General features: G+C 31.8%; 7 protein-coding genes across 10 annotated transcripts; 5 read left to right on the forward strand and 2 right to left on the reverse strand.

Moving 5' to 3' along the window:
- The first annotated feature begins 172 nt into the window (after positions 1-172).
- On the forward strand, positions 173-2,306 carry dod ((peptidyl-prolyl cis/trans isomerase) NIMA-interacting 1 dodo). Its single transcript, XM_027348821.2, has 3 exons — positions 173-349; positions 935-987; positions 1,136-2,306. Exon 3 carries the CDS (start codon positions 1,150-1,152, stop codon positions 1,690-1,692), a length of 543 nt encoding a protein of 180 aa, XP_027204622.1. The 5' UTR covers positions 173-349; positions 935-987; positions 1,136-1,149; the 3' UTR covers positions 1,693-2,306.
- Pi3K92E (phosphatidylinositol 3-kinase 92E) lies at positions 2,119-6,928 on the reverse strand. Its single transcript, XM_027348712.2, has 5 exons — positions 6,338-6,928; positions 5,789-6,240; positions 3,550-5,726; positions 3,172-3,475; positions 2,119-3,115 (listed from the first exon to the last, which is right to left on the reverse strand). The coding sequence occupies exons 1-5, from the start codon at positions 6,730-6,732 to the stop codon at positions 2,307-2,309; spliced, it is 4,137 nt and encodes a 1,378-aa protein (XP_027204513.1). The 5' UTR covers positions 6,733-6,928; the 3' UTR covers positions 2,119-2,306.
- A 1,815-nt stretch (positions 6,929-8,743) lies between these two features.
- Positions 8,744-12,280, forward strand: LOC113798252 (alkaline phosphatase-like). 2 transcript variants are annotated; one of them, XM_075824673.1, is made up of 7 exons: positions 8,748-9,601; positions 9,686-9,802; positions 9,874-10,121; positions 10,186-11,239; positions 11,290-11,358; positions 11,422-11,924; positions 11,980-12,280. In XM_075824673.1, the coding sequence occupies exons 1-6, from the start codon at positions 9,571-9,573 to the stop codon at positions 11,727-11,729; spliced, it is 1,827 nt and encodes a 608-aa protein (XP_075680788.1). In that variant the 5' UTR covers positions 8,748-9,570; the 3' UTR covers positions 11,730-11,924; positions 11,980-12,280. The 2 variants fall into 2 exon arrangements, with proteins under 2 accessions (XP_027204567.1, XP_075680788.1); XM_027348766.2 differs by having other exon boundaries at positions 8,744-9,802; positions 12,001-12,280.
- Positions 11,864-13,149, forward strand: LOC113798292 (uncharacterized). The gene is given in 3 exon segments (XM_075824891.1): positions 11,864-11,924; positions 12,327-12,425; positions 12,461-13,149. Coding segments are annotated over 3 exon segments (798 nt in total). The 3' UTR covers positions 13,099-13,149.
- Mt2 (tRNA (cytosine(38)-C(5))-methyltransferase) lies at positions 13,119-18,950 on the reverse strand. Of its 3 annotated transcripts, XM_075824681.1 has the most exons (6): positions 18,842-18,950; positions 14,962-15,147; positions 14,621-14,900; positions 13,916-14,565; positions 13,595-13,849; positions 13,119-13,541 (listed from the first exon to the last, which is right to left on the reverse strand). In XM_075824681.1, exons 2-5 carry the CDS (start codon positions 15,029-15,031, stop codon positions 13,719-13,721), a joined length of 1,131 nt encoding a protein of 376 aa, XP_075680796.1. In that variant the 5' UTR covers positions 15,032-15,147; positions 18,842-18,950; the 3' UTR covers positions 13,119-13,541; positions 13,595-13,718. The 3 variants fall into 3 exon arrangements, with proteins under 3 accessions (XP_075680796.1, XP_075680797.1, XP_027204588.2); XM_075824682.1 differs by lacking the exon at positions 18,842-18,950 and having other exon boundaries at positions 13,119-13,473; positions 14,962-15,173; XM_027348787.2 differs by lacking the exon at positions 18,842-18,950 and having other exon boundaries at positions 14,962-15,173.
- On the forward strand, positions 15,247-17,490 carry LOC113798243 (uncharacterized). Its single transcript, XM_027348754.2, has 2 exons — positions 15,247-15,454; positions 15,515-17,490. The coding sequence occupies exons 1-2, from the start codon at positions 15,247-15,249 to the stop codon at positions 17,452-17,454; spliced, it is 2,148 nt and encodes a 715-aa protein (XP_027204555.2). The 3' UTR covers positions 17,455-17,490.
- LOC113798262 (uncharacterized) lies at positions 18,742-20,770 on the forward strand. The gene is made up of 2 exons (XM_027348777.2): positions 18,742-20,111; positions 20,175-20,770. Exons 1-2 carry the CDS (start codon positions 18,894-18,896, stop codon positions 20,322-20,324), a joined length of 1,368 nt encoding a protein of 455 aa, XP_027204578.2. The 5' UTR covers positions 18,742-18,893; the 3' UTR covers positions 20,325-20,770.

Below are 20,770 nucleotides of genomic sequence, written 5' to 3' on the forward strand. Positions count from 1 at the left end.
ATCTCCTAAATTGCAATTTCAGCGTGTTTAAACATTGTATCACGTGACACAAATTCGCTCCAAAGATCCCACCTTTGGAATAAAGTTGAAATTTTCGATACAGTGTATCCTTGACTAAATGCAATGATGTATTTATGAATAATTGATTCGATCGAAACCTATAGTTATCTGTATTTTGACATCTCGATCATGTTGTGTTTGTAATGGTTCAATGATGAAAAATCACACCGGCTTGTAAAATGTTAGGTATCGGTTAATTTATTAAAAATTACTGGTCATTCATTATAATTTATTTGCTAATAAACTCATCCAATTTTAAATTTAATCGAAAAAATCCAATAAATAATCGGTATGTTATTATTTGATTCTAATTTCGAATGATAAAATGACTGAATTCTTGTCATGAATTTTTGCCCTTTATTATCAACTGTTCCGAAATTATTTTTTTTAAAATCTTGTTTATGGGAGGGTGTATTTGATATCCAATTTTGATACTCAATTTCGGAATCAATTTTACACTATTCAATTCATATTCATAAACATACCTCTACCAATATAAGTGAGTTCTGGTTTTTTACTTAGATGAACATAGTGTATAGAATTTGTATCATAATAAATATGGATTCTATATATCACTACAAATAGGAGTAGTATTTTTTTTCTCTGGTCTAACAATTCTGACATGTTTATGTATGCATGGCCTTTTTTTCTACAGATCTATTGGATCACCGGAAAATAATGAGAAAGAGATACAAATTCACTTTTTGACATCTACATATACTGACAAACACGAACTAGAAAATATTAATGATATAATCATTTACATCTAAACAAATTTTATAAGTGTTCAGCGAATCAATTATCCAATATTATTTTATAAAATTTGATAAATTTGGCTATAAAAATTACCATTTGGTTTTTATTTTGACCACAGATAAAAATATTGCCTAAAAAATTTAAGATTTTGTTTATAACAATAATTAACTGGTAAGTCGAATCTTGTCTATACTGTGTTATTCAATTATTTATCAAAAAACAGACACATTGCAAATTCACTTTTTTATTTAATTCGTTGATAATTTTGATTCATCTTTTTTTTTATTTTTTTTTAATTTAATTTGGTATTTGGATTTAGATATCATATCAATAATGGACGCCAATAGTCAAGATGCCAATAATAATCAACAAGATCAACCACAACAATCACAGGATGTCGAACATGATCAAGATGAGCCATTGCCTAAAGGATGGGAAAAACGAGTATCACGATCCACTGGACAGGCATATTATTTGAATATTTACACTAAAGAATCACAATGGGATCGACCTACACAGGAGGCTAGTACAAAGGATAATGAAAAAATAAGATGTTCACATCTATTGGTTAAACATAATCAATCACGACGACCTAGTTCTTGGCGTGAAGAACATATTACACGAACCAAAGAAGAAGCACTTGCTTTGATTGAAGATTATCATGAAAAAATTTCAAACGGTATGGCCACATTAGATGAACTTGCATCCGAACTATCCGATTGTTCTTCGGCTAAACGTGGTGGTGATCTTGGATTTTTCGCTCGTGGTGCTATGCAAAAACCGTTCGAAGAGGCTGCATTTGCATTAAAAGTTGGTGAATTATCGCAAGTTGTTGAAACGGATTCTGGTGTCCATCTTATACTTCGTACTGCTTAGAATTTTTTTTTAAATTTTATTATTCATAATCATATTTGTGTGCTTGAGTGAATGTGTGTCACCTGAGTTTGCTTTGTAAAAAATAGTACGTTTAATGCAGTTAGTGGTTCTATTCTGTACTATAGATATATTATTCATGTCGATTGTCAAATATGTCATTTTATATCCTGTAGAAATGATTTTAGGTTCAATGTCCGTAAATGTTTGTGTGTGTGTGTGTGTATTCCGGGCTAAATTGTTTTATTTTTCTCATTCTCCAAATTATTAAACTTTTTGCGAAATTCAAATTTCGTTTTATCGAAGTAATAATTATTATAACATCGATTTTTTCTAGAAAAGATACATTTTGCCCAAAGAATCTGACACACCTGTTGAAGAAAGCACACTTCATATTCTGAATGCAACTTCCATCACTTTATTTAATAATTATATCAAAAAGTGTATTTATTATTATATCACATATTTAAAATGTTTTAGGACACATACATTTACATATAAAGCATTTGATAATAATTCCATCTCACATTTGATTCATATCTATTGATTATCCTGAATTTTTTTTTCATTCACAGCAATGGTCCAGTAAAAAAATAAATATTTATATGAATTTCAAATTATTTTTGACGATCATTCATTCGATTATCTTTGGCCAAACTATGTGCACACCAATTAAAACTGGTTTTCCAGGAATTTTTCAACGCTTCCATGAATTTCGTATTAAAATGGCCGCGTGCCTCTTCTTCACTTTTATCCAATACTAATGTTTCACGTAAATATTGAAGATCATTTACCGATGATATTTCGGGTATACCCGACGATAACATCATGGCGAACAACGATATAAAAAATGAACCGCGTCTTCGAATGATAATGAATGCCTCTTCACAATACCTTTGAAAACGTCGAAAATATTCCGATTTTTTTGATGATTGTTCTCCATGTGTAATCACATAGACAAAATCATGAGTCAAAACAAATGGCACACGCTCACGGCGAATGCCAAATTTTTCTTTAAACTTTCCAAGAATATGACCAAAATCAATATGAAATAATTGACCATTCTTTTTGACCATAATATTATCATTATGACGGTCGGCCACACCTAATATGTATGTGGCAACACAATACCCGGCGCAGCTAAGTGTAAATTCTTCAATCGCACGATTAAGATCTGATTCCTGAGGATTATGGTCACGTATCCATGCGAGTAGGCTGCCTTTTTTGAAAGCAGCTATCGCTGCATTACCTTTATTTTTCTGTATATTAGCAATGGTATCGGCATTTAGAACTACTTCGATAAGACCGACACAATGCTCAACCGAAATACAACGATAAGGTGTCATGCGGAAATCATAACCGGCCTCTTTCCATAGACGATCCATTATTCGAATCATTTGTAGCGTAAGCATATCTTGACGAAGATCTAAAAATGTAATTGAACCATTAAAGCCAATCTATCCTATATGAATCTAAACTTACCGTCACCATTCTTGAATATCAAATAAATATCACCGGCATCTGAATCATAATTTTCAAATACTAACCAAAGAGGTTTCATTTTTGAATCCATGAATTTACATTTTTTAATTTTTAATCGGCCAAATTTAAAAATCGGATTTAATGGATTAATCACATTTGTAAAGGTTTCCTGATAGAATTTCTGCTCTAATATTTCTTGCATCCAGCCAATCTTTTTTTCACGATTTTCACGACTACGATCATCACGGATGATGATGTTGACACGTTTTAATTTGTTAAGACATTCCATTTGACGGCTAAGAATCTATGTAATTGTTTATAATTAAAAATATAATCAATGATTAAAATCAAGACAAATTAAACATAATAAATCATTACATAGATATGATCAATGGCTCCACGACAATAAGCTTCAAGTATTAGCCCAAACGTTACGGAAACAGCCGGGTTATGCATTTCTGACCTCAATAGCCAAAACAAATGGTGTCCAATACGCTGACTTTCAAATGCACGTTCCAATAGGAATTGAACTAAATCATTATAAATGTATGATTCATATTTCAATGCTTGTACTAATTGCAGCAGATATTGTGATAGATCTTCATTCGATAAAGATTTTAAACATTCGATGGCATATTTTCGAACTAAATTATCCGCATAAGCATAATCAAGTAATTCTAAAGCTTTACCGGGAGAAAGTTTTGGCCATGATTGAAGCAATGAAATAGCATCGCCAATCATACGCTGATTATTCCATTTGAAACTGATCAATAATTTACACAAAGATTCAGGACATTGTTGACAACACTCGAATCGAAGACGCCATAAAAGTTCACGATGTTTTTCTTCCATCCGATGTAAAAGATCTTCTTCGCTAATCTTTTTAATCAATGCTAGATTCTGTTCACGTTCTTCTTGTGATTCTTCATGAGACAATTGAGAAGTTGTAGAAAGAAGTGGAGATTCTTCTATTAATGATTGTTCGGAAATTTTTCGTTCTCTTGGATCATATGTTGATTCATATTCATTCTCTTCATATAATATCTGTGCTGAATTTTGCTGATGATTGCACGATGATGATACGATGTCATTGCTTTGTTGTTGACGGTTTTGCTGCTGAATTGGATATTCTCGTAGAATTTCTTTAAGTGTTGGAAATCTTATGACTGTATTGTCACCTTCCGAATATTTCGTGAATGAAATAGTGAGAAATATTGTTTGATCAATGTTTGGATTCGGTACGACAGTTTCCAAAGGTTTAAACACCGATTGTGCATCATCAACGCATTCATTTTCATTATCATGGAGCCACATTGATAATGTAGTCGAGGATTCCCAGAGTTGACCACGATAATCAAAAAAATTAATATTAGCCCATGCAATTGGTATTGGCTTCTGACGTAATTGTGCTATCTTTCGAGTTGATTGAGATCCAGTAAAACCAACAACTGTGAATGCGATACGAGCCATTCGGGGCAGATCGGAAACTTTTAAATTAAATACGATATCCTCTTCCCAAGGTATGGTATCAAAAATTTCCATGTTTGGATTTTGTGGTGAACTTTTGACCAGATCGGCTAATGTTACCGGTGTAGTTATATGTGAATCACAGAGCATTTCACCACCATGAAAAATGCCGACCATGACGGCCACACGTGTTATATCACTATTAAATTGAAGTTGATTAATATGGGCGGAATGAATTTTTATCAATAGTTTTCGATCCATTGACCACGATGAAACGACCACTTGTTGTGTTCGACGGCGACTGGCAGTTGCCGTTGTTGACATTATCACGTTACCTAATGAACCCAAAGAAATGATCGAATGTGAACGTGGACGAAACTCTTCAGAAATCGCAGTATGAATGGCATATATAGGTTCATCTTCAAATTCTATTGATTGGCGAGGAATGGCCGACAATTGTAGAACGGAATTGTTTGATAATAAAATCTCTTGAATCATTCGATATTGAATGAGGCGATGATTATCAAGCAGATACTCTAAAGTTCCATTAATTTTCAAAAGATATTGGCTTGAATCCATGAAGAGATTGGACAAATCGCTTTGCCATTGATAATTACTAGGGCTTTTAGGAGGATTGTTAGATGGAAAACTGGCTTCATAATAGGACTCTTCTTCTTCATCGGTCGATTGATGATTATGATTCGAATCCAGAAGGAATGAGTCGAAAGAATGAAGCTCGTTCTTAAGTAATTCTTTTGACTGTATTGGATTGTTCAAAACTAACTCGATCGATTGCCGCAGTAATTCTTCGGGCGTAATCTGACAACTGACAGAGACGACAATCGAAAACTTTGGTTTATCAAACAAGATCTGTACATTGATCATATTATCGGATGGTAATCGATCATGGAAATAATTAGGCAGAACTGTCAAATCCAATGGATCTACACTTGTAGGATAAGCATAACGCATTTTATCCAACCATGAATTATTTTGACGAGTTTTAACAATCTCTTCACACAATGAACGCATTCGATAACGAAATTCATTCACTTCGGGATTCAAAAGAGCATCAAAATCTTTCAATGCTATTTAAAAAAATGGAATAATGAATAAAACATAATTCATGTTATTTTTTCTGAAAACTTACATTTACCAATAAGTTGACCAATTTGCTCATCAAGCTCAAGATCATCGATATTTTCCTGGTGTTCAACTAATTTCAGGATATTCCCCACCGGACATGCATCACACAAGCGAATCTCTTCATCAACACATTCTTTCTGCGCGCCAAATTCATCCACATAATAGAATGAATAAAGTTTACGATCCTTTAGGGCGCCATACATTGGACCACGTTGAGATAATTCGAACACTTCTTCTTTGATTTCATAGAATGTCGCATTTTGAGCTACATTGATGGGAATTATTGTACCATTCGGCATCAGTACGTCCAAATCGATTGGTTGATCTGAATCTTCGAGAAAAGAAATAAGTTGCTGTAAGCGAGCTGCACTATCATCTCGAAGTCGGGTATTTAGTCGATCAAAACCCAACGAATCTGTTGAATTATTCGACATGATAGATAAACACGATTGATTTCTTTGTGAATAACAATGTGCAAAAAATATGACGGATTAAAACAAAAAGTGACAATATTTCGCTCAAATTATAGCGACAGAAAAAAACCCAAACTTACGGACATGATGTCAGCCAGGGATTTCCTGCCTGATGATTGCATAGCTGTTGAGCACATTGAAATCCTGTCGTTGTCGATGATGATGAACCTCCGGCCATAGCTGGCATCGAAAGATAAGACCAATATTGGCAGAATGGTGATTGAGAATATGGATCCATTCCATAAAAAGGAATGGCAGCATTGTGTGATGATGGATATTGATGGTAGATACATGTCATATGTTGCGGCTGTTGAAGTGGTCCCAATGAAGAATGATGACCGAAAGAGGATTGACAAAATTGTTGCGATTCTAGTTGCCATTGTAATCGTTGTTGCTGTTCGTTTAAAAACATTGTCATCAACGATGTTAATGGTTCTTGATCGGATGTTGGTTGAATTAATGGATTTAATTCCATTTGGTATTATTTTAGTCAACGATTATCGCAACATTAGAAAAAAGGGATTAAAAAATAATCGATTGGCAAGATTAGACTTCAAATGAATAAATCTTAGGCTATTTTATCATTGTTTAAGTCGAACCAGGCTTTTAAATAAATAAGATTTCATAAATCAGTTTTCAGCTGATTGTCAGGACACTTGTTTCGCAATGGAACACACGAATCACACAATATTACGGTATCGCCATCTTTTATAATAGTATGTAATTCTTTGCAAAGTTTTTTTTCGAAAATTAAAGCCGAATATTGATATTTGTTTTTTCGAATTGATTGTTGATTCTCATCATTTCCTTCATTGCAGGAAATAATGTTTCAATTTAAAAAGAACATGCTATTGCAAAATTATTAATTATTTTCGGTCGATCGATTTTCCTTATACCAACAGTAATAATTCAGGAATAACATGAAATGGGCGAGTACTTGAAATTCATTCATTATGCTTGATCGAAGATGTGGGCTTATCATATTGACTGTTCGAGAATGAAACGTACAATTCAATTAAAATACAACCAAATCAGAACTGTCTATCGCATTAATATTCGATACTTATACATAAAGATCAAAATCTAAAGATACTTGGTCGATCGATCCATTCATGTACCTACTACTAACAAATCGAGTGAATTACATTTTCAATAACAAAATCGGTAATGATATCCATTTTATATACGGGTATGAACATGGTTGAATGAATGATGATCATTTGTTTTCAATTAATGGTGGAAAACAAACACGTCAATAAACTTTGAATGGAATGAATAAAAATGGAATCCATTCAATCAGATGCAATGTATTATATATTAGACATGTTTTGTGGTGAATGATTTTAAATCTAGTTCAACGCCCATCATTGATTCATTCAATTACGTTCAACCTATCAAATATGTTTCAACATTTTATTCAAAAAAAATGACCGGAACAAAAATAAAAATTTTGTTTTTACAGTCATCGATTATCCTTGAGATGAATTTTTTCAAAAAATGATTTCCTAATATTTGTTTTTGTTTTGTCATTAAAATAAAGAAAAAATGGCGTTAAGATCTTATCCTTCATAAGGAAGCAAGCAATTTTAATGATATTGATGATCATTAATAACAATTGCAAAACAAAGATTTCGATGGCGATAATTCATCAACGTAAATATATACTTTTTACAAACTTTACAAACAATAAAAATTTCATCATCATCATCAAACATAAATGTCTCCAATGTCATCGTCGTATGAATGATATTCTAATATAATAACTTTAAAAACGGAAACTTTCTAAACATCGTATATGAGAAAGTGAGGAATTCATCTGGCCTTGTCTTTTTCGTATTCGGTATTATTTGATATCCAAAAATAGAACATGCAACGAATAAAATGATGAAACCTTTGACATTTTTTTTCTCTGATTTGTTTGATCATCTTTACAGCAGTGCGAAAAATTTTTTCTTTTTCAGTTTGTCATATTTTTTTCGATAACATGAATATTTTAATCATATCTGAATGTAAGTTGGTTTATTTTCAAGATCCAAGATCACCTGAAGAATAACTCTTTAAATTCATTTATTGTGATTATTTATCATGAAATCTAATTTCGAATTGTGATAATTTCAATCATTAGTTCTACAAACAAAACTGATTTTTCATTTTTGTAATTCGATACGCACGCAGAAACATAGATGTTGATGATGACACCCGTTGTTATTATTAATGTTAAAAACCATGACGAATGAGCCGTGATGATATGATAACAACACCAATCATCTTCATCATTCTGGACTTGAAATGTTTCTACGATTATCATTATTTCACAAGTTTGACAAGTTTGTCGCACAACAAGTTCTTCAACGTTAATCCAATCGTAGTCTTTTGCGCTTGTTATAATCAATAATCACATCTTACCATGTGCTCGGTCTCAGTATGTTTTTTTATATATTGTGGTTTTGTGTGAATTATCAATTGATAAAATTATCAATAAACTTGAAATTTCGTCTAAATTTTTTTTTATTTCATCTTCCGTTTCATTTTATTAAAACAAACGAGAAATAGATTTTCATGCAATTTTTTCAAAGTTAATTCTATTTTTTTATTATCTCATATTTGTCAACTGTTTATATAATCAACATAATCAAATATCCAAAAATAACATTAATGAAAATTGTCATTTGAATAATATTGATTGCCTATTTGTTTGAACAACAAAGTTATCCAGGCCCATATTTAGTCAATATATTTTTTAAAAATTAACTGAAATAATCCTTTGTGTTCATTTTTTTTCGCGGTTGTTATATTTGATTTCAGAGATAAATTATCAACTGATAAGTTTATGTTTTTCTTTCACATTTGTCGCCGTTGATAGCAATCAATCATCAATAAATCATTTTTCAAAAATCAATGTTGAATGGAATCATTATCATCATTGATTTTTTCAAACAATCATTTCATGCAACTGAATAAACATAGAAAAATAATCAACATCCATAATTTGATTCATACGACTTTGTCTATTATTGTAATAAATACCAAGTACAATTTGGTTTACAATTAACAAAGAATTATTACCATATTGGTAATAATATACGTCATAGCTTCATAGACTTGAAAATTGTAATAATTTTCATTATTGAATTTTAACAATTGTAGTTATTCAAAAAAATGAAATACATTCCATTTTGATTTATTTGAACAGGATTTTTTCCTAAATCATATAGCACAATCAAACTCTTTGAATTTTTTTTCAGCCATTCTACTTTTGACAAACAACATATCCATTCAGCACATTCATAAGATCTAATTCAATTTTCCCGATATGATCATGAATATCTATTTCTTCAGATCAGGTTTCAATTGGAATGAAAAAATTTTTCGACAAAAATTTGTAATTTTCCACAGTATTATTGTCATTGTACATGTTTTGTCTATAGTTTCAGCATTAACTATCAGCATTAATAATGATAATTCCAATCAAACGAACTTTTCAATACCGGAACAACAAGATGATCAGCCGTTTCCTGCCGAATCTTCACAACATAGTTTTTATGGTATATGTTGTAAGATTTTAATGTGATAAAAAGACTTAAAAGCAGCTATTTCCGACTTCACACCATACTAGACTATACACGATTTAGTGAGACTGATCCTCGCCATTGGTATTGGATGGCACGTGCCGACATTCGTGAACGTTTACAGATATTACGTCCAATGCATTATCGAGCGCAGAATGTGATTATTTTTCTTGGTGACGGTATGGGCATTTCCACTATCACAGCTTCACGTATTCTAAAAGGGCAAATTCATGGCCATCATGGTGAGGAAGGATTTCTCGAGTTCGATAGATTTCCGTATTCAGCTTTGATCAAGGTTTCTATTATTTAAATAATAATCTTAATTAGATCTTTTTGAATTCTCTCTTTATTGCTAATAGACGTACAATCTGGATAAACAAGTTCCGGATTCAGCCGGTACTGCAACCGCTTATTTAACTGGTGTGAAAGCAAATTTTTATACATTAGGTGTAGCAGCCAAAGTTAACAAAGATCATCCTGATTGCAATCTTGTACAAAAAAGTTCCGTTGATTCAATTCTTAAATGGGCATTAGATTCTGGTAAGGCAGCTGGTTTTGTCACCACAACTCGAGTGACGCATGCCACTCCAGGAGCATCATATGCTCATACACAGAATCGTGATTGGGAATATGATATCGATGAATCAGTGGTTAACCCCACTACGCGTCATAATTGTAAAGATATCGCTCGACAATTGATCGAAGATGAACCTGGAAAATCATTGAATGTGATATTAGGCGGTGGACGTCAATCATTCATGTCAGATCAAGAATTGGATCCTAAAGGAATGTTATCCGAAGGTCATATACATTCAGTTTCTGGAAAACGACGTGATGGTCGAAATCTGATTGAAGAATGGAAACTGAAACGTTCGAAACAAGATAAAGATCATAGTAATTTTGCCTACGTGAATGATACGCAAAGTTTACATGGTGTAAATTACCAAAAGATACATTATCTTTTCGGCTTATTCAATTATACGAATATGGAGTATGAAAAACTTCGTGATCGAAGTCCAAATGGTGAACCATCCTTGACCGAAATGACCGAAGCGGCTATCAAAGTTTTAAGCAACAATCCGAATGGATTCGTTTTGCTGGTTGAAGGTGGTCGCATCGATCATGCTCATCATGATGGCTTCGCAACACTTGCCTTACATGAGACATTGGAAATGGACCGAGCTATTCGTCGTTCAAGAGAAATGTTACCGATGGAAGACACATTGATCGTAGTCACAGCTGATCATTCACATTCATTAGTTATAAATGGATATCCAAATCGAGGTAATCCGATTCAAGGAGAAAGCCATTCGCGTGATTCGTTTCTGATTCCTTATACTACATTAATGTATACTAATGGTCCGGGATTTAGGACAATAAAACAACGAACCAGCCAAATTCATGATAATCTATGTAAGTTGAAAAATGGATGTTTGTTTATCTCTCTAAAATATTCGGTATAGACCAGTTAAAATATCGTGTTCATTCGGCAGTATACACCAAAGAAGCCAATCATGCTGGTGAAGATGTCGGCAAGTATCAGTTTTTTCATTGTTATTTAATGTAATAATGATTCATCATTTTGAATTTTATAGCTGTCTTTGCAATCGGACCAATGGCCCATCTTTTTGGTGGTACACATGAACAATCACACATTGCACATGTTATGGGATTTGCTGCCTGTATTGGTCCATATCAACAAGAATCACATTGTCAAGAAGGAGTTGATGATAAAATCCGACATAAAAAAATAGAATCTGGATTTCGTCCTTTCAATCCTTTCAACAGTGAATTCGAGAAGCGTAAAACTTTAAACAATGGAAATCATAGTGTTAGCCAGCAATTGAGCTTAATAGTCTTTCTTTCTATTATTATTATTTGGTTTCATAAAATTGCAATTTGATTCATTTTGAATAATTTTCAGAATTATTCCCTTTAATTCAATAAATTATGAATTTTTTGTTTTTTAAATTTCGAATTTTATTTTGAATGAATAAATGGATCGAAAAAGTTTGAATTGATCACATATTGATGACAATGGCGGTTACGGAAATATCGTGGGGTTCAAAACCGATAAAAATTACTACAGGTGCATTGCGTGAGTAATATCCTCAATCTTTTATACGATTAACTAAAATCGAGTTAATATAAAGTGATTTTAATTTTTGGAACAGCTGCCAGTTTTATTATACCGATAGTTTATTTTGCCTTATTTTACAAGAGAAAAACTCGCCGACAATATCCACAATTGGTACGAACATTATTAGATATTTACTATCAAATGCAGCTCGAGCAATTGGAATTTATCAATCTAAATCCGCCACCACCCCCACCATCACAATCACCATCACCATCACCAACAATGAACATAGTATAACATAAAATCATTTGATCAAATAATTGTTATAAATTTTAATTCGAATGTTTGAAAATTAAATTATTCTGTACATTTAATCTCGAAAATAATTTTTTCCATTTGGCTGATTAAAACGATGCCGAGAACTAACGGTACGTTGCAGGCAAGAACATTGTCTTGGATAGCTAGATCAAATGGTTATGGCTATGCAGCTTATTGTAAGAATAATATCTATTTCTAATTGTTTGATAGCTTATTTAATTGATCTATTCATGTAGTTACGTTATTGACTGGAACTGTCGGTATGTTCATAATTATAGCCATTGGTGTCGCCTATTGTCTATTGAAAGCGGAAAGTAACGATGAAAATCCGGATAATCGAGTGCTTATACAAGAGACGTTCGAACAAATTTATGATTTCTTTCGCCGTCGAGCCTATCAGCAGGCATTACTTGAATATCAATACAGATATGAATTACAACAACAAAAAGAACAACAAAAAGAACAATTAAAAGATGATCGACGATTAGACAAACGAAAAAAACGAGCTAAAAATGCGGAAATAGATCGATGGGTACGGAAACAAATGGTTGAGGCTAAAATGGAATTGACAATTGATGATAAAAAACAGCCAAACATTCAAATTCGAAAGCCTCAATTAGGTAGATATGTCCAAAGTTTTATTGGTGATGTTGCCTCTACAGCTATGCGAAGACCACCAAAACGACCTCCCCGTCGAAAGGAATTACCTGTCAGACCAATCGAGCAGGTATCATCAGTAGAAAGCGATGATCAACTATCGGATCAAGTATCGGATCAAGTATCTGATCAATTATCTGATCAAGTATCGAATATGTCATCTTGTGATGACATCGAACAAGGAACGAAGCCTAAAACTGTGGTTCATTATTTTTAAAATAATTAACAATTGAAAAATAAATTTATAATTCATTTATTAACACATAAAGCACATTTATTAGCTATTTTCTTGTTCCGAAGTAGTAAAATCTTCGATATTACGAAAATTTTTTATTGATAATTTTAATGGAAGTTGTGATGAAATTGTCAATTTCTTCAATTGGCCATCACTTGACTTTATTTTCGATACAAAATCTTTATCAACTATGCCATCGGGAAAATTTTCCAGATTTTGTTTGGGAAGTAAACGACCAACTGATGATATAAATCGATCATCTAATATAGATGATAGTTTCATCATTTTTTTATCATTCATAAAAATATCCTCGATTTTGCCGGATTTTTTCGATTTCGAATCACAAAAATTCGAACCCTTCAACCAAAAAACGATCAATAGAAAACATACGAAAGTAGTCAAAATAAAGAATAAAATAAGTTCCACTGAAAATAATTGATTAATAATTTATCTTCATTTAAAGTAAACAAAAACTTACATCTAATACGCCTGGAATTGTCAAACTTGTTTGAAGATGTCCACCCATCAGTATCGTTAGCAACAGTTTCAGAAAAATTCATTTTGAATTTTTTTGCAAAAGAATGAAAAACAAAATTTCCTATTTATTCAATTTTCCGTTTCATTGTTGCAAGTGGGCCAAGTAAAATTTTTAACAAATAGTTACAAACCAATACATTGACAGAATTGCCAAGCAAACGATAACGTTGTTTGGTAGTAAAATCTCCAGGAAATTCTAGAAATAAAAATTAGATAATTGAAAAAATTTTAATTTAAAAAATTGCTCTATTTCCTTACATACCTAAACAACAAGGAAAACACATAAGATTAGCAATTTCTTTTGGAGTAAAAAGTCTAAGTTTTAATTTGTGTAATAATTTGATGATTGTGGCTGAATCGGAAGTTTTTTGTATAGCAGAAAAAATTTCGTCAATAGAAAATTGTTCCGAAGTTTTTAAAATTGATCCACAACCTTCAAGACGATGTCCATAAGATTTTGTGAAACAATTTGTTTTGGCCATAGAATTTTCGGGATCGACAATATCGATTATCATATGATAACGTAGAAGCTGTTCATCGGTCAATTGAAATTTTCGAATATCAAAATTCTCATCTTTTTCCAGATAATTTTTGAGAGAGAATTCTTTGAGTCGAATATTTTTCTTATATTCAACATTTTCATGAGAGAAAATCGAACTATTTCCATGTGGCAAGGGCACCAGAGTCGAAATTTTCACATTTTCTTCATCTTGAAATTCACCAGATTCATGTTTGGCCAACAAGTAATATCGAAGGCGAGAATTCGGTATGCCAAATTGATCGGGTGAAAGAAGAAATTCTCGTATACGATATTTACAATCTTGTAATGTAGAAATAAACAATTGATGAGCATTCGAAATTTCGAAACCTTTTACATTTTCCAACATTATAAATCGAGGTTTATTTCTTATACTTGATGATTAGAGAATATTTAGGTTTTATGATGAAAGATTACTTTAAGACAAACCTTGGAAACAGCTGCATTAGGTGTTTAAATGAAGAACTACGAGAATCCTTAAGATCCAATTGATTGCCTAACCTCGAAAATGGTTGACAGGGTGGACTTATTGTCAACAAATCAAGATTCATACGATCGAAATCATCGCTGGTAAGCGATTCAATATTATGTTCCAAAAGTTTGCATTTGTTGTTGAAATTATGATTCAATCTATAAACTATGTTAGCTGAAGTATTAATATCTATGGCGGTTATATAATATTCGATGGATTTTTCCTCTTCAAAAAGTTCTGATTGATGAATGAAAATGTTCTAAAAGTCTATAAAAACAATTTCTTTTTCTTAACAAACCTTTAATGGCAAAATTAAATCCACCTATACCACTATACAGTTCCAAAACTTTGAAACATGATCTATCCATCTTGTATTCAATAAAAGATCCACGTGTGTGAAAATTCTCAAATTGTTATGCCGTTGATTAACTTATCGCGTACAAACAATCGAAATGGCGCAACAATTTGTTTCGAACGGAATTTCCTCATATAAAAATCGATTGATTTCATTATTATTTGTTGTTTGACTTGAAAGTTTCAGGAAAAGAAACTCCCAAAGAAATATTTAAAATCGAAAAACAATATGAGTAGAAAGATTCAAGAATTTAAATCAATTAAAACAATGCCTTCACCGATTTCGTTACATGAACCTTACACGCGAAAAAATCATTTGTTGCAAGAATTTTATGACGAAATAGATTCGACACCCGAAAAAGGTGAGGTTGGTTCGGAATTCATTCTATATTACATGATAGGCGCTACTATTGTGAGACCGATGGGAATATTTTCCGGTAAATTATAATTCGCCTGCTGATCATAAGTTTTTCAATCATGAGCATTTTTTCAAATAGGTCAAATTAATCGAAAATATTCTGAAATAAATCAATATGTTCTTCGTCGAAGTAATGGACAGCTTGCATGGCTTCCATATCAATCATCCAATCCTGCACTCAAAGCTGATTACCTATACATCACGGAACATGCAACTGCAAGATCACGGCTGTTTAATTTATTAGTAATACCAGAAAATGGACCAAAAAATCCAGAAGTTTTTGTTTATGGTGAGATGTTTGCCGGTTTTTCATTTGAAGCTCCTGGTAGCTTAGAACTAAAAGGTCATATATTTATGACTCATATGTATCCGGAACCTAATGTTTGTGCGGTTGAAGATCAATTAGAATCGGACATTATCATTGAAATTACGGCTGGAACAATTATCGTATTTATTTGTGATGATAAAGATATTGTCATTTTACCTGGAGATGATTGTAAAATGAGATTTTCGGCTGAAAATGAGCAAGTTTTGGAGCAATTCCAAAAAACTCAAAAACCTTTCTCGAGAGTACTATCACCACCTGTAATTTATGGCCAAAATGAGTCTAACAAAATAGCAGAACAAAGAAAATCACCAAAAGAGGACGATAATAGTACAAAAACAAAACACGATTCACTCTCTGAATTGTTGAAGTTAATTGATCAACAAAAAACCAAAACTGAAAAAACAAGTCCTGCAGAAATTCGATTAAGAGGTGAGATGGGAAAAAAGCCTGATGATTGTGTCGCATCGAAAAAACAATCAATTTTATCGCCACAAATTCCAGAAGATTTTCAGCGACCCTTAGAAAGTCCACCCCAAGTGATAGTTGAAGAAACGGGAGAGTTAAACCCAAGTAACGAAAGCAGTAAGAAAAAGCGTAAACGTAAGAAATCATTAAAATTGAATCAAATTCCTATCAAAGATATTGATATTTCGACAAAACCGAATCGTAAAACATATATGGATTCATCTCCATCGGATAATAAGGCTGAAGATAAAATTCCTAAACAACACATATCACCATTGGAACATTTAAAATCTAAATCGTTGATCCAACAAACGGAAGAGCCTAGTATATTGTCTTCAAATAAATCTGGATCGTTAATACAAATCAGAGATGATAACCAAAAAAATAAATCATTAACATTTAAAGAAACTGAATCTGTTGGAAGTTTCTCACCACTATTATCATCGCCAAGCAAATCTAAAAAATCTAAAGATAAAAGTGAACGAAGAAATGGTGATGATAAAAAAAAATCACGATCCAAAGATAAATTGTCCTCGTCGAAATCGAATTTAAGAAAACGTAGCAAAGTATCAGCACGAAGGCGAAGGCGTCATCGTTCTCGTGATTCAGTGGTAAAAATGACAAGATCAAAATTGGCCGATTCGATGCTACAATCACGATCATTGGCAACTAATTCTTCATCATTTTCTCCGATCAATTCGGATCTATTGAAACGTGTGGCAAAAAATGTATCGATTGGAAGAAAAGGAAGTAAATTACGTCAATCACCATTAGAAAAAGTTAACAGTGAAAGTCGAAAGAAAAAATCACCCGATTCATCATCAATCGGACAGAAATGTAAATCTATAAGAACAATGAAAAATTCATTCGAATCTAGGCTATCTGCTGTCCGTAAAGCACTTGATTTTTTTCAAAGTGATAGTATATCCATAAGAAAATTGCGACGAACAATTCAAAAAACAGTCGATTTGGGTATGAAATTATCCGAACGAACATTGCAAGAAAATTGTTTAGATCCAAACATCAATCTTAAATTAGACTCTTATCTACGATTATTACGAGAAAAAGTTAATCATCTGGAAAATGTAGATGATGAATCCAATACAAAACAACAACAAATCGAAATTTTATCATCAATTTTTGATTGTGTACATAACATTCAGGACATAGTTCAAAAGATAGAACCAAGAAGTTCTAATTCACTATCACCATCAACTACATCGTAAAGAAATTATTTTTTTAAATAAAAATTTTTCAATTAACCATTTCAAAAATATTAGTTAGTCTAGGTCAGGTTATGCTTGGCTGTTGTGATTAGTGATAATTATGATTATGATGATTAACGAATAAAACGGGAATAGTGTTCTCTCAAGTCAGGTATGAAATGTGGTAGTGGCGCGCTCTTCTCGCATATCATCATCAAATCCATTCATTCTGAACAAAATCTCCCTTGACATTCCAGATTTTTGAAAGAGTGCGCAGTATATACAATAGCATTTGCTTTCATAAAATTGTTTTGTTTGAATTTCATGATTTGTGTTTGGATTTAGCAGTAGCACATATATGCTACAGCTGTATTTGTGTATACGAATTATTAATAGTAATACAGTGAGCTCACTCCCATATATAAATAATTCGAACAGACTCTGTTTTTGTTTAGTTTCTTTCTCATTTTTATTAAAATTATAATCCATTCATGGATAACAGATAAATAAATAAATAACAAATTGATGTTGGTGTTTACAAACATCGGATCTAATCTCACACATAACTACAATAACTCTACAACAAGATTTTTATTCTTGTCTAAATGTGATAAAAAAATAAATAAATAGAGATGATAAATGATATCATCCGCAACAACAACAACAACTTTAATGACTTTTCTTATCGATCCAACATCAAAACCAGATGATAATAATAATAATAATAATAATACCAGCATTTCTCTCACACATCATTTCCATTCAGTGTTTAAAGAGTTTTTATTATTTATTAAGGCAAAACATTGGATCAGCGATATATAACAATAAGAAAAAAATTCTCATTTTCAAGCAGCTTGATATTGTTACATTCAAAGAAAATTCGAACAATTTTTTCAAATACTTAACTTCTCCATCATCAGCAAATCGAATCGAATCGTTGAAAAAAATCAAACCTATTTCCTCATATTATATGTATTTATGCGAAACGTAAAATATCCTGCAACAACAAAACAACAAATGATAAAGCAATCATTCAATTATGTATCTCATTCAACTGTAGTTTATTATATCCGATCATTTTTTGTTGTTGTTTTTGTTGATTGCATGTCTTAGAAGTTGTAAAAATATCTAATATCAACAGTGTATAAAGAAACGACGACAACGAAAAAACGGCACGACTATATCCTTATGATCCGTATGAAACTTACAATCATGATTAAAAATATAAATTGCCAGGATGATAGTTACTAAATAAAGAGTTTATCGCCACAAATATTTGTGAATATTTATTCACTCTTATGATATGAATCGAATTTTGTTTACAAAATTTGAATTTGTTCTATAATACTCGTTTTTGCAAACAACAACAGAAATATATTCTTATTCAAATTGTTATCAAAATATTTACCTTCATCGAATTGTGTTCCAAATGTAGATCACTTTTGTTTAAAAAAACTACGATGGCCGATCATCAAGAAAATAAGATTGTTAATGATTCTGAAAAATCTATCAAATCGATGGAAAAAATGGATAGAATAGATTTTGAACAAATATCATCAGATATTCAAATGATAACCCAACAAGGAGAAGAAATCAATAATAATGAAGACAAAGAACGAAAATCAAAATCCGAATCTCGAACAAGATTTCCATCATTTTTAAATGAAAATGCATTAGATATTCATGTTAGTGAAAATCATTTATTAATCAATCATCAACGACCATCCACTAGTCGTATTTATCATCTCCAACATGATCATCATATTATGGACATATCATCATCATCATCATCATTACCAAATGCTGCTCCTGTGAATGCTGTTGTGGACATATCTTTGTCATCAACACCATTTGAATCTCAGCCAACATCGCTGTCGAAAATTATCTCAAATCGCCTTGACAACCATAATGATGATAATGTTGATACTAAGAAAATCGACACAGTGGTTGTTTTCAACAGTGATAATCATGCTCAACAAACACAACAGCCGCATAATCCTTATCAACAGCAACAAATGATCCGAACAATATCGATTGACCAACAACCAACCAATATTCTTGAAATTGAACGAATCAATTTGGACGATGATGATGATGATAATGACATTGACAAAGTTAACAAGAGACAAACTAACAGTTATCGACATCGACATAGACATCGAACGAATAATATTGATACGGACGATACAGATGATGATGGTGATGGTGATCGTGATATACGTGGTGCTCGTGATAATTTTCGTCGATTAAATAATCCTATAAGTGGTGATGCTGACGGCATTAGGTCATTTATTGTCAATGATTCCAGACGACAGTCACAACACTCATCATCATCAAATCAGAATATTGATTATCTATTTTCATTATTACCACCAAATGAATTAAATATGGAAATGCCATTTGAAGATCCTATTCAAATTCGTGGGAATGGTAATATTACATTGTTTGGTCTTTCCAATTGCTATGAATCATCATTTCCATCAGCATTATTGGGTCGTGTATCCAAGGAAGAATTCGAATATACTATCGGTCGTATCAATCATTTGTTACAACAACAACATTCCACTAATATTAAATTCTTATTACTTGGGTGTCTTTGTTGTTGTTTTTCATTGGGATGTTCACTACTATGGCCTGGATTTGCCTTATCACGACGAACTAAAAATTCATTAGAAAAGGTTAGTAAATAATGATCTTTTTTATTCATTCGTTTTTAATCATGTTTCAAATCAAATTTTTAGCTTTTGGCCATGGAAAATTCCCGTTTGTATAACAAGCTAGGGTTAAATTGGCGGCTTTCAAAACAACCATCCCATACAAATCATTCATTTATGGAATATATTTTGATCATAGATTTCTTGCCTAAAATGCACATCTATCAACCAGATTGATTTCCATCGAATCGTAACAATCACAGTACATGATTACAATGTTGATTCAAAAAGTCAAACTTTTTATATCTCCTACCTCTATTATATTTTTTCTTTTCTTCTACCTTATTTGTTGCTAAATGTTTTAAAAAATATGAAAATCATTTTACAAAATATTATATGACAAATTTGAATGGGTTTAATATTCTTTGAAAATTTGAAGAAGACTGAAAAAAATTTGATACAATTCCATACACAACCATGTTCTCACACTTACTCATAAACACAAAACAAAGTTAATGTTCAAAAAAAACAAAAGGTTTTCATAATCATCATTGTCATTATTTCATAACAATCACATAATGTTATCATTGGATTTTTTTTTGTGGTCTGTTTTAGCTGTTATCATTTTAATTTATCTATTTAAGAAAAATTGTTTAATAAAAAAAATCTGATTATATTGTTAA

The sequence above is a fragment of the Dermatophagoides pteronyssinus genome, unplaced genomic scaffold (assembly GCF_027571235.1).
Source record: "Dermatophagoides pteronyssinus isolate colony J.1.1.1.1 unplaced genomic scaffold, Derpt_VIB-CSIC_2022.12 sq0002, whole genome shotgun sequence".
Taxonomy (NCBI): Eukaryota; Metazoa; Arthropoda; class Arachnida; order Sarcoptiformes; family Pyroglyphidae; genus Dermatophagoides; species Dermatophagoides pteronyssinus.